Consider the following 13,752-nt stretch of genomic DNA (forward strand, 5'->3'; position numbering starts at 1 on the left):
ACTCTATTCCCCCTCGGCCTACATTCACACACACACACACACACACACACACACACACACACACACACACACACACACACACACACACACACACACACACACACACACACTCACTCTGTCCTCTTCCCCCCCATCACCCTCACGTGCTCCGGCTCCCGGACGGAGGGGAAGCGCGGCCCTCCTGCCGAAGCCGCCAACTTCAGGCTCCTCCCCCTCGCTCCCAACCGGCTCCTGGACGGAGGGGAAGTGTGACGCGGTCCTCCTGCCCCAGCCGCCGGCGCTCACTTCCCTCCCCGGCGCTCACTTCCCTCCCCGGCGCTCACTTCCCTCCCCGGCGCTCACTTCCCTCCGGTGGCCGCGTGGGCCGGGACATGGCCGCTGGGGGGGCCAAGCAGCCTCCTCGGATCTGCGTCAGTTCCACTATCCACCACCTCTCACTCCCGTCGTGTGTGTGTGTGTGGAGAGGGACATTTTACTCCTGCCAACAATTTGTGCCTCACTTTCACCCCCTCCCTCACTTTCACCCCCTCCCTCCCTCACTTTCACCCCCTCCCTCCCACCCCTCCATCCCTTTCACCCCCTCCCTCCCACCCCTCCATCCATTTCAGCCCCTCCCTCCCACCCCTCCCTCCATTTCACCCCCTCCCTCCCACCCCTACCTCCATTTCACCCCTCCCTCCCTTTCACCCCCCCTCCCTCCCTTTCACCCCCCCGCCCTCCCTTTCACCCCCCCTCCCTCCCACCCTTTCACCCCCCCCTCCCTCCCTCACTTTCACCCCTCCCTCCCTCACTTTCATCCCCCCCTCCCTCCCACCCTTTCACCCCCCCTCCCTCCCTCACTTTCACCCCCCCCCTCCCTCCCTTACTTTCACCCCCCCTCCCGCCCATTCAACCTTCACAAAAAGAAAAGTCTTCATTTTTCTTGGATAGCAGTGGGTGGATGTAGTGAGGGAGCGGGATACCATATATGTAAGAGAAGAGAAGATGGCAAAATAGTGCAGCACAATAATTGGAAATCAATGGTTCAATAATAGTAATCCGCAACCATTATACTCACATAAGTTTGGGTAAGCAAAGCATATCACACGAAGTGTGCAGGAACAGTGGTCCCACGTGGAGGACCCTCTTGGTACAGAAGGAGTGGATAGGATGCACCCCGCCTCTATCGTCTCTCCCTCCCCTCATTGCGCCCTCACCACAGCTTGATTAGAATATCAAGGAACCTACAAAACACGTAAATTCCTAACACCCGTGGAACAAATAAACGTATAAAACTTTTCATGTTAACATGTACCTATAGGGATAGGCTTCCCAGCTAGGAATATAAAGACCTGGATTGACGTTTTATCTTTTAAGTGTTCAATGTCTTTTAACATTAAAGTTTTCGAACAGTAATTTGCGCTTGGTTTCTCGATGAGGCTTATTGTCCTTTGTGTCTATAAACAAGAAAAAACAGCCTTTCTAAGTCTTTGGGTCAAGGCCCCCTCACCCCTCGCCGGGGCTCTTAATCCGCTTGTTCACTGGTTTTGTCTGTCGATCAGCTGTAGCAAACCGGCACCCAAGAAGAAGGCAGCAGACTCCAAACCGTATATTAAACAGTCCCTGTAATATATTGGAAAAAGTATAGAGGGAGACAGGGAGGAAAGTGGAAAGAAGGGAGAAGACAAATATAGCTACACATCCGGGACATCTTTCCCTGGTTTGCCGAATCGCCGGTCAAGAGATGGCCGCTGACTCGCTGAGAGACCCTCAAAGAAACAGTCGGTCTTGAATCTTTGTATGTTAATTTTTATTGATGTCATTCTACCAAACCATGAGCTCTTGTCTGCTACACTCCAGTAAATCTTTCCTTATTTTATCGAAGAGTGGGGGATAATTACACCGATAGAGAGATTCATAATTTCTTGAAATATTTACCCCAAGCTAAGGTGTTTAAGGTGTAAACCGCGACCGGAATTTAAAATTTTGTTGTAGGCATTTCAGCTCAGAGACCGGGAGGGACATGTTCAGGGCCTCCGACTTATCTTTGTTTATCTTGTATCCTGATATTTTACCCAACTCCTTCAGTGACTTTACTAAGCTCGGCAAGGACATCAGCGGGTTGCCAGATTTGCCCATAAAAGTGGTGAAAATCTCCAAGATATTCTGATTAGGGCTGATAATAAAAATCATTATTCCACCCCGCATTTCCATAGTACTCCTAAGGCAGGTTGCTATAAATGTTACAACTGCAGTGTATGCAATAATCTCAACACACAGGATCAATTTCACCACCACAGAATTGGTAAAGCTTTTAAAATTAAAGAACGTATAATTTGTACCACCACATATATAATTTACATGATAAAATGCCCCTGTGGACTTTGCTATATAGGAAAGACGAACTGGATGCTCAAAACGAGGTTTATGGAGCACAAAAGCAAAATACGCCATGGTGCTGAGGAGACAGCTTTGATAAAACTTATTGAATTTAACCGTATGTTGCCATCGCTAAAACTAATGGACATTGAGCACTTGGGTACGTCCAAACCTGGAATTAACAAAGATGCTCATTACTCTAAAGAATGTCCTATTGGATTTATACTTTGGAAACAGTATACCCCAATGGGTTAAAAGATTTTGTATAACTTAGCTGTTTCTTAGAAGAGAGGTAATAATAACTTCATTTCTCTGCCTTTTTACTTTGCTGCCACTAACTGCAATCTTTCGATACAAATGGTTGGTTACTATCTGAATGCTCACTAGAAACTCATTTAAATGTTCTCATGCTCTATGGAAGAAAAAGCCTTCCAATTATTTTAACCATTTCACAGATACACACACTCCAATTTTAATGTTTACTATTAGGATGTTTATCGTCCTATGTGCTGATTCGGCACCCCCCCCCCCTCTCTTTTCTGTTTCCTTTATGTGCTTGAATACGAAATCTGTGGACAATATGAAGTGGAAATACTATGACGACGGTGTGGCGGTAGGCGTAGCCGGCCTTCCTTAATAAAGGTGGAGCCCGGCTGGCTGCCCCTGAAACCATATGGTATGGGCTGAGAGTGTCAGCTCTTGGGTCTAATATTGTACCTTACTGTGTTGCCTGTAATTTTTGTTCTCCTTTTATACTGTCCCCCATAGGGTTATAAACTAGGAACTGTGCATGTGGGGTTAACTGTGTAAGTCCAGTGGGCTAGTTAATGCGTTATCTGTGTATTCCCTTTGCCTCATGGGCCTGCAACTGCCTGTGTCAGCTTGTAAGTGGATTGCCTTGTATGGGTCGCCTCTTATGAGAAATAGCTGCAGGGCAGGGACGTCTGGAACATGAGGGGAAAGGGGGGGAATATTTTAACCTGTCTTGCCTGCCAGCAAGGTATTCTTAGCTGGTGTCTTAGAGAAGAGAAGGTTTTAGAACCCCACATGATAGGTGCAGATGGGGCAATGCAAGCTCGTGTCTAAATATTGTTTCTCTGTGTTTTAAAACTGCAATGCATTGTGTTTGTCCTGTGATTTAAACCCAGGTTGGGGACAAAAGGCAGTCTGAATTAGCATGTGAATTACATGTGGATTAGCATTTCCATGCCCCAGTTCAAATAGGGATTCAAAGCCCAAATCTCCTCAATTTATGTCCCTTATAAGTATAAGGTTCCCCAAAGTAAGGAAGTGTACTTTATATTGTGTTTTAATGTTTACTACTGTATAAGGTTCTATGCAGAAAGCACAGGCATATGGTTAATATGCTGGCTAGTTTGCATAGATTCCATAGTTCAGAGAGGGGGGAAAACCATTTGGTGAGCAGGATGTTCAGATTAGGATGTCTGTTGGTAGACACAGCGGAGCCAGGGAAAAAACGGCCCTGGATGTCAGAACTGATAAGCAAGGTTTCTATTGGCAAGTTTTGAATTTATCCCTCCTATCAGTGAATGCGTAATTTCAATCCCTGCTTTAATTGGCTATTACACCCCTCAATGATTTAGATAGGAATTCAGCCTATATAAGAGCGTGCAGTAAAAGCAGCTCGCTCTCTCTTTTTCCTGTTGGAGTTTTGAAGACAAGCAGCTGCTGGCAGGCCTCTCTCCATTTGCTTCTGTGAAAGAGCTATTCACAAATGGAAGCATGGGGAGGCCTAGCCAGCAGGCTGGATTTCGGTCCAGGAGCCCAGAACCAAGGTCCTATCAAGGTAAGCCTTTGCTGAACAGGCGCCTTGCAACTAAGAAAGGGTAGATCGCTTCCCCAGACCCCCGTAAGTGTGTATATTGTCTGTTTCTTGTATTTCTGTGTGTTTCCGAGGTCTTGTCCGAATAAACCGCAATTTATTTTACTGCCTGTTTTGCCTTGTGACTGATCCCTTACATATAAATGTGTATTTGGCCTGCCCTCCCGTGACAGACGGATGTAAACAAAGGATGCCTCACCGAGGCAGGAGGAGCCACTGACGTCACAGAGGTTCTGTATGGATACAGACAGAGGGACCGACGGCTCGGATGTGGAACCCGATGTGACGCGGCGCCACGTGTTGACGCCAGAGGAATGGGACTGTCGGATGACACGGAGAAGTCGGATGTAAGCAAAGGATGCCTCGCTAAGGCAGGAGGAGCCACTGACGTCACAGAGGACCTGGGTGGACACAGGCGGAGAATCCGACGGCCCGGATATGGAACCTGAGATGACACGGTGTCACGTGATGGTGCCTGTAACAGGGGAGTAATCCCTGTTCAAGTAATGTGCCTTTAATCTAGCAGTGTGGTGGTTAATTGCTGGTAGTCAATTAATAAACACCACCTGCCTGATTTAGATTGCTTACAAAAGCCTTTCTGTTGAGACAGGAAGTAACTCCTTAGCTCTGAATGAGAGCTGACCTTTGGAGAGACAGAGCAGTGTTCTTGAGTCTCCCAGGAGAGACTGACCAAGAGAACACACATCTCTGGAGCTGACTGGTCTTGAGCTCTGCCCAGCATAGCTGATTACAAGACACAGGGAAAACTTCTGAACCTGAATGCTGACACACCCTGAGGGAAGGGAGCTGAACCAGAGAAGATTTTCCCTCCAAGGAACAGATAAGACTTTCATTATTAAGAGACTGCTTATATCTGCTTATTTCATGCTTTAAGTTTTGGGGCTGCGAGACATGCTTTACTAAGGGAGATGTGAATTAATTGCATAGGATTTCACTAGAACTACTCCCAAGAATAGAAGCTTTGTTCCCCCCCCATGTGTTTGGATGGTTTCCTGATGGAAAGGAAAAGGCACAATAAAGCCTATTATAATTTCACCTTATAAAGTCTCCAATTGTGTACCTCTGTGAACGTCCGTCTACAGTGCCACAGGAGCGAAACTGTCAGATGACACGGAGTAGTCAGATGTAACTCATACAGCACCCAGAGGATCAAGCAACAGGATTGGATCACCAGGACGCATGACCCCCAACCCCTGTGGATACTATGATCAAGGCAGGACGCTTGGTGACGCAGGGTATTATATGGAGTGTTTTGAATCAGCACACCTGCATTCCATCATGGAAAATGAACACAGGGCATTGTGGGAAGGAGGGGTATATATAAGGGATCATGTAAGACTTTGTTATTATGTCACTTGATTCACTTGAGAAAGACCATATGGTTGAAACGTCGTGCTTTCTGGCTTCAATAAATTCGATATTCAAAATCCGTTTGTGCCTTACGTTGCCTTCCTCTTTGTATTCCTGAAAAGCGCTATTAGCCATCTTTGGTTAATAGCGCTTTTACCCATTCCTTGTTGTTTGGTACAACGGGTGGGTGAAGGTGGTAGTTACCCCCAGGTGGGTGTTTAGGCCTTGTGATAGGGTAGCGTGAGGGGTTAACCCCTTCACTACCTTAAGTTAATAAAGGGGTTAACTTCTACTGACACCCTCTCGCAAGGCCTAAACACTGACCCTGGGGCAACTACAAGCTTCACCCACTCCCTGTACCAACAACTATTCAGTACCTGCTATTTAACCCTTTCATTACCTTAGCGGCTAGCCGCTAATGTAATGAAACTGGCTGCAGTGTTGTTTTTATTGCACAGGACTTGCGGGGCCCACCTGAGATGCGGGGATCCCCACGGGTTCCCACCGGCCTCCAGAATCAATCCTGTGCAGTAAAACGAAAAGAAACTGCTTTTATCCATCTTGCAATATCTTTCGTGCCAACCTTTAGCTGGCGTCAAAATATTGCAAGTTTTGGAAGAACTTATCACTGCTTAGTGATTAGCAGTTTCTGGCACAAAATGCGATTTCGAGCATTTTTTTGTCTTATCGTACGGCTTTTTTTTTTTTTTTTGCCAGTGTGTTAAAGTACTATAAAAAGCAGTTTCCGTGCAATATTGCACTGTTATTGAAGTTTTGTGAATAGCAATACAGTCAATATCACACTATAAGGGCATTTGTAGTTCTATAAGCCACTTATCAAGGTTTAATGAATAAACCCCTCTTATACCTAGCACTCATGGAAAATATGTTTTTAATAGGGGGATGACATTTGATCCAGGATCTAAGTAATCCTATGTAGCCATTCTAATGAGTAGTAAAACTAAAATAATAAAGTTTTATTGGTTATCTACAAAGAAACACAGAGTATAGTATATATATACATGGGAGTGTTAAAATATTGGCAGTGGAGCATCTATAAAATGGGGAGTACTCATATAAGTGGGGAAGTTTCCTTTGACCCCACATAGGGTTAATACTCCCTGAGTAGAGAAACTCCCGCCACAGCTAATCACAGTACATGGAGCAAGGGATGGCAGATAATACCTAACCAGTAAAGGTATTTAAGGGATTTATATTCCCTGGATAGACAAATTCCAACCATATTAAATCGTGATATGCAATACAGTGGATAGCAAAGAGTATCAAAGACAAGGTGTATCAATGTCAGTGTCCCTTTAAATTGCTTGAACATGGGACAGTCTTTACCAGATAAGAGTAACCAAATTGTTGCTAGAAGTGAAGCCTTGTAACAATTGCCTACATCACATATTCTCCTAATGATGTATATGCAAACCTATATCATAAGGCAAGTATCTTACTTGCACTGTTGCTGCATGACGCAATGTACAAATCTGAGATAAAGTACTTTGCAGAAAGAGACGCGCAAATCATAACATGGTAATTAACCTCTTGCTTGATATAGGTGCAGTATGTATGTCTTGAACATATAGGTGCAAAACAGACTTCATACAATCACTGGTAATTTTGATACTCATGCGGCCGGGCTGAATCTAATGTTCGCCGGGTGCATAGCGGGCTAGCCGCGGGTCTGTTCTCCGTTTAAAAACGGAGTTTCCCGCGCGGCGGCCACTTCAATAGATAAGCGCTAATGGCGCTTACTATTGAAAGCGCCCGAGGCGCGGGAAAACCGGCCGGTTTACGGCCGAGGACTGCCGCGCGCCGCCCACGCTATTTTTAAACTGCGGGAGCAGCCGCATTAGACTCAGCCCGGCCGCAACAGTACATCATAGCAGTACCCTATTAGTATGTCAGTTAGACCTTCTTTTCTGGTGCTATAGAGAGCTCATTGTATATTTCACACATAGTACACTTTGATCATGAGCATGCATTAATGCGCAAGATAGTATTGCTAATGAACAAAATAAGCAAAGTAACCAGCGCTATACAACCAGATATCCACGTCGTGTAATCCAGGGGTGAGCAAACTTTTTATGCCGAGCCGCCCTTTTCATCCATGACATTTCTCAGGCCCCCTCTGCCCAATGTAGTCAAAATCACATGACGTCAGCGCACGTGAGCTGGTTCAGCCAATGAGGGCAAACCAGCTTTGTGACGCGTCCGCCACGCGTCTACAATCTCTTGCAGCCAAGTTCACAAATCGCTTGGGCTGCAGGCGTGCGTGCGCAGGCAGTCTACTAGTATTGGATCACTGTGTATTTTATTGTTTGCTGGCATCTGGTAATATGTTTTTTTCTGGTGCACAAAGGCTGTCCATTTGAGGGGGCATTCATCCACCTCTTTGCTACATCCCTTCCCTCTCCCGCCCCCCTATTTTTTCCCTCCCTTTTTTCCTTCTCCCATTTGCTTTCCCCAGTGTCATCAACTCCTACCTACCAGTTTTATGTATTATTTATTTATTCCCGTTTTAAATGTTGCCCAGGGATCAGGGATCCCCATAACCATACTCAAGGGGGGTACTGATGAATCTCCCCTGCTGATCAATAAACCCCCCTGACCCAAAGAAGAACCCTCAGTCCCCAAAAACTCATCATCCCAAGCCCCTCAATTCTGCCATCTCTGCCTGACCTTCATCCCTCCGTTTAGCCATTGTGTCTCTCACTCCACCCAGTGTCTCTCTCACCTTCCCCCTAGTGTCTCTCTCACCCTACCACTACAATCTTTCTTTGTATCTGAGCAAAAAAAGAGAAAAAATGGTATATGTGGTGCTTAATAATTGAAACAGGTTCCACATGTATATAATAATGACATCATAAATCCACAATTGGTAGTCCAGTTGCAATGGAGTGCCCCCTAAATGAATATAACAAAACTGAAGGGGAATGTGACTAGTGGAGTCGGCTTAGACATCCACGGTGATGTACACAATATAACCACCCAATCAGTTATAATAATGAAGGGGAACAATGTCCAAGAAAGACAGGATTTGAATAAGGCACTGCAGCACTTTACCTGTACTGTCCAAGGGGCACTCTCATCATCCTCAGCGTGCAATCCATCTGTTGTAGATACAGGAAAAAGGTAGGCATAATTAGAGCACAGCTCCAGACATCCTGCAGTAAATCTCCAGGGAAAAAGACCAGGCCACTCCAAAATAATCAAAAAAAGAAGTAATTTATTGCTAGCTAAACATATAGGGAAAAGGGGACTGAATGAACGCACCTACGCATTTCGTACAGGAGTACTTTATCAATGTGATGGATATTATGAACTTTATTAGAGAGGTTAATTATTTGTGTTGTTTTTTCTGTCTGGTCTTTTTCGATCCCCGTGGTCTCGTTTGTCCTTGATATCCCCAGAATTCCCGATCCCTTAGAAAGCCCTCCCTTATATCCCATACCCTGTGTTTCTTTGTAGATAACCAGTAAAACTTTATTATTTTCGTTTTACCACTCATTAGAATGGCTGCATAGGATTACTTGGATCCTGGATCAAATGTTATCCCCCTATTAAAAACATATTTTTCATGAGTGCAATTTATGAGGGCTTCTTGTGGAGGGAGGACCTTCTTGAATCCTCACCTCCATTTTGTTTATAGATTTTGAAAAGTTAACAAGAAAGGCCTTGAGGAGAGGATATATTGTCACCCTTATATATTGACACCCTGAAAGTAGGTTTGACATCTTTAGTCCCACTCATGAAGATAATGGGGTACTTATGATGTCCATGAGATAGAGGTTAGAATACATTTGAGATTGTGTATTATCACTATGGAAAGCAAATGTTCACATGTGGTTCACATTTTATAACTGCGATAAAGAAAATACAACAGCATGGTGCTTACTCTAATAACGGTGTTGAAATAATACTGTTGAGATGGATGACATATTGCTGAAATGGACTGGGGGGGTTCTGCAGATTAATCATTAGCAGTATTCAGAAGGCATTTTATCATGTCTCTGTCTTATGTCTCATGCTGTGTTCCTGAATTAATTTCTGTGAGAGAGAATGTGCAAGTTGCAAGTTGCGTTTCGTTACCAGCAGACACTCAAAGCCAGGGCTTATGGCTCAATGCCCAGTCATATAGTGATAATAACCAATTCTTTAGTTATACGTCATTATAGATAAAATGTATCCTAACATACCTTGTTGTTCTTAGATGTTTTAACACAGCTTTTACTTATTTTACTGCCCTTACGATGATGGGTTTAGAAAAGGGAGTATTATATTCTGACTAGCAACCTATGTTAGACAATGAAATTGTTAAATGTATATAAAGCCTGCTTGGTACCTCCCCTTGCAGAGTATGATTGACTTTCATTTATGATCTTATTCTATGCTGTAAGGTAATAAACTACTTATTATCTAAGAACCTGTATTTGCTCTCATCTATGCGAGTTTGCAAACAATGACAACTGACATGAAATTGGCAGCATAATTGAATCGGTTTGAATGGTTTAGTTTAAAAAAAAAAGAAGTGTGTATATGTATGTATGTGTATATATATGTATAAAAACACAGAAAAAACAGGCGCACTCATAGCGTAAAAGGTATAACAATATATTTATGGAGTCAAGGATTTAAAAATGCACACTCACAAACATAGCTTAATAAAAAGCATTTTTGAGTAAAACTCAGCCAGCCAGACGCAGGAACCCGGTAGCAGACGACTTTGGTATAGTTTTTTTTTTAGTGTGTAGGTGGTCACTGCAGCAGGAACTCAACCGCAAACGTGAATAGTTAAAATCAGCTTTATTAAACTAGAATGCTGCGCATCACAGAGATCACTCTGACGCGTTTCGTTCCCGTGTGGAACTTTATCAAAGAGTAATGGTCTCTTACACTGGTGTCAAATATATACATGGATTCTTATCCTGATTGGTCAACACTTAATTGTACACAGGCAATAGCAATCAGTGAGTTGTGTAATTGATGTTGGGAGGATCCTGTACAGACTGCAGTGTATGTGATTATTCAACAACATTGGTAAAAGTGACAAATAAAAAGACAAATTTGGTATAGTGTCCAGTGTAGGTACACTGCAGCAGCCTCTATGGACACCTCCGGAGCCCGGGGAACACGAGGGACGCCGCCTTCCTCTCAATCCTGCGTCACAAAGTGAGTACTCAGCTCCAGATACCGCGAGAACTCAGTGACGTCAGTGGATTTGACCGGAAAAAGTTCCCATGTATATGCAACGAGTGGACAGCCGAGAGTAATACTTCCAAAAACGCAATAAATTGCTGTAGCAAGCCAGCGAGTGGAAATATAATAAAACTGGGCAGTAAACCTCCACACAACACTCTCTACACGTTTCGTCTCAAAGAGACTTCATCAGGAGATAAAAGTATAGATAGGGGACATAGTTTTATAGTAAGATGAACCAATCAGGGCAAAGAAGACTACTAATTGCTAATCAGGAACACACGGTCAATGTAAGGATAATATTAATCCCTATATGTTCCAGAACACATATGGGCAAAGTGGACCAACAATACTAAAGAAAGTGACCAAATAAACAGATACATGTGATAACATACAATTAAACAAATTAAATTAAAATACAGAAGGTAGAAAAAACAGGATATTCAGCGCTCGTGCTGTGTGATGGTGTGGATGATCCCTTTGCAGCATGTACATAAAGCGTCTCCCCAGAAACTCTCAAATCTAGGTGAACCCCCCTTAGAAAGGGGGGAAGGCACCCTGAAATACAAGATAATAAAAAATGCACAAATGCGCACCAGGGATTAGTCGAAGGTAATTTATTAAAAATACATCCTGTGCAGACACCGCGAGTCTGCTGACTGTCTCAGTGTGAGTGTCCGTTTCCCCTTGCCAGTGCCCAACCCTATGGCGGTTTGTATACAAATCTGTTGATAGGTTGTTTTCATGTTTGTTTTTTTCTTTCATGTTTTTTATATAAATTTTACTGTATTTGTATATTGTGCAGCTTAGGGTTTAGTCACCATTAGGTGTTCTCCTTGGTAGTACTTAGCTGCACAGCTGTTCTGAGGTGGGGTTGGATCCCTTCAGTTTTTGTGTATTTTTAATAAATTACCTTCCACTAATCCCTGGTGCGCATTTGTGCATTTTTTATTAAATTAAAATACATTTAAATACTACAACAAAATATAATATAACATCATACAACATAATATTGCATCATCGGCAAAATCATATAATAATATAATAAACAGATGTTAGTAGAGAGATAACATTGATCCTAGTGATTTAAATAAATGGGTCTCTACTAGATAATACATATACAGAGATAATGATACAGAGATTCAGAGAGGCCAAAGTACAAAAGACAACAGAGTGATGCGGGAGTGGGGGGGGGGAGGGGAGGAAGTGCAAGGGAAAGGTAGGGGAAGGCGGGGGGGGGGGGGGGGTAGGCTGCTGCAGTGTACCTACACCGGACACTATACCAAAGTCATCTGCTACCGGGTTCCTGCGTCTGGCTGGCTGAGTTTTACTCAAAAATGCTTTTTATTAAGCTATGTTTGTGAGTGTGCATTTTTAAATCCTTGACTCCATAAATATATTGTTAGACCTTTTACGCTATGAGTGCGCCTGTTTTTTCTGTGTTTTTATAGATATCTTCAAGGAAGTGGTGTTCCCTTCAATCGGGCTGCAGAGACTCTTTTGGATAGCAATTGGAGCATTTTTTAGGATTTGTATATTTTTTATTATATATTTTTTCTGGACTTACCTGTTATTTTTATATGTTTGTGTATTGTTTGTACTATGTTTCTCCACCTTGTATAGTATAGGGTTTTTTCATCATTATATTCATTTAGTGGTTTAGGTTGGCGCCATTTTTTCTTTTTGTTGTTTTATATATGTATGTATGTATCTGTTTTAACAATATTTGATATTTATTTTAAAGGAAAATGCAGCACTCTCTGATGAAATTGCATGCATTGAAGATAAGTTCATCAAAACTAAAGAAGAAAGAAGGTAAGTCAGATTTTGTTTCACCTTGTTAGAAAATGCCAAACATAGGGGGAATGCTGCTCTGCATCTTCTTTACCATCTACAACAAAAGCCCGAAAATATGTTTGACCCAGGTTTTGACTTAACTGTATACCCTGATATTCAATTCCTCACACTTTAATACAAATACATATTAAGTGTGTGCTGCCAATACAAAAAAATATTATTTCATTCATTACATTATTATTCTGCATAGGCTTCTTTAAATGTCATCTTTTATAAAAGACGTTGAGGGATTGCATATGGATTTTCAGCATAATTGTTCAACATATCATTTTTATTTACATGGAAGATGGTAACTTTTTCCCCTTCAAATGTGAAGTGTAGGTTACCCTTTTATCATGCTTTCTGAACTAATTTCTTCGTATAGAGATATCTTCTGTCATTTGGTGCACTCCTGTGCTTAGATGCTATAGAAACTTGGTAAAGCTAGATATTTAAACTTTTAGCCACAGCTTCTTTAAAAGCAAGCTATACCTTAAGAATAAATCCACCCTAATTAAGCTAATTTTAAAATTAACACATAATTTTCACCATCTACACTACCTGGACCCTTTACTCTATATAGACATTAATAAGGATATCCAAACAGATGTCTTTAGAAAACAGAACTCCAGAAATACGATGTTGAAGGCTGACAGCTGTCATCCCTGGTCAGTTATTAAGGGTATCCCAAAGGGTCAATTCCTCTGACTGAGGAGGAACTGTTCCACTTGGGACAACTTCATTCTTAGATCTGAGAAGTTGACCCAAGGTTTCTTGCAGAGGGGGTACAAACTCGAGATGTTACAGAGAGCTTTTGAGGAAGTATCCTCAATGGATAGACTATCTTTGTTTCAATCATCTGACTATAAAAATAAAAAACATACGGGAAAAAATCAATTCAGAATGTCTTCCACAATTTACAAGAATACACAGCAGCAGGTAGCCACATCTTTGGACATGGACGCTAATCCAATGTTTATTACACAATTTAATAGACATAGCTATCAAGTTCAACAAATTATGCGGACACATTGGAATTTGTTATGCATGGATCATAGTCTGGAAGGGTTTGTGAAAATGGGGCCTCGCTTTGTCTACAGACGCACCAATACTATAGCTACATCTGTTTCCCCCAGTAT

General features: G+C 42.7%; 1 protein-coding gene across 3 annotated transcripts in view; it reads left to right on the top strand.

Annotated features, from left to right (window-relative positions):
* Positions 1 to 13,752, top strand: part of TBRG1 (transforming growth factor beta regulator 1) — a 176,525-nt gene that overhangs the window by 66,121 nt on the left and 96,652 nt on the right. For 2 of the 3 annotated variants that reach the window (XM_075606833.1, XM_075606832.1), the window contains exon 3: positions 12,522 to 12,592. In XM_075606833.1, coding sequence (XP_075462948.1) covers positions 12,522 to 12,592 — 71 coding nt within the window. Of the gene's footprint in view, positions 1 to 12,094; positions 12,138 to 12,521; positions 12,593 to 13,752 lie in introns of those variants that run through there. The other variant, XM_075606834.1, reaches the window with a different exon arrangement.

Source organism: Ascaphus truei, chromosome 7, assembly GCF_040206685.1.
Source record: "Ascaphus truei isolate aAscTru1 chromosome 7, aAscTru1.hap1, whole genome shotgun sequence".
Lineage (NCBI taxonomy): Eukaryota > Metazoa > Chordata > Amphibia > Anura > Ascaphidae > Ascaphus > Ascaphus truei.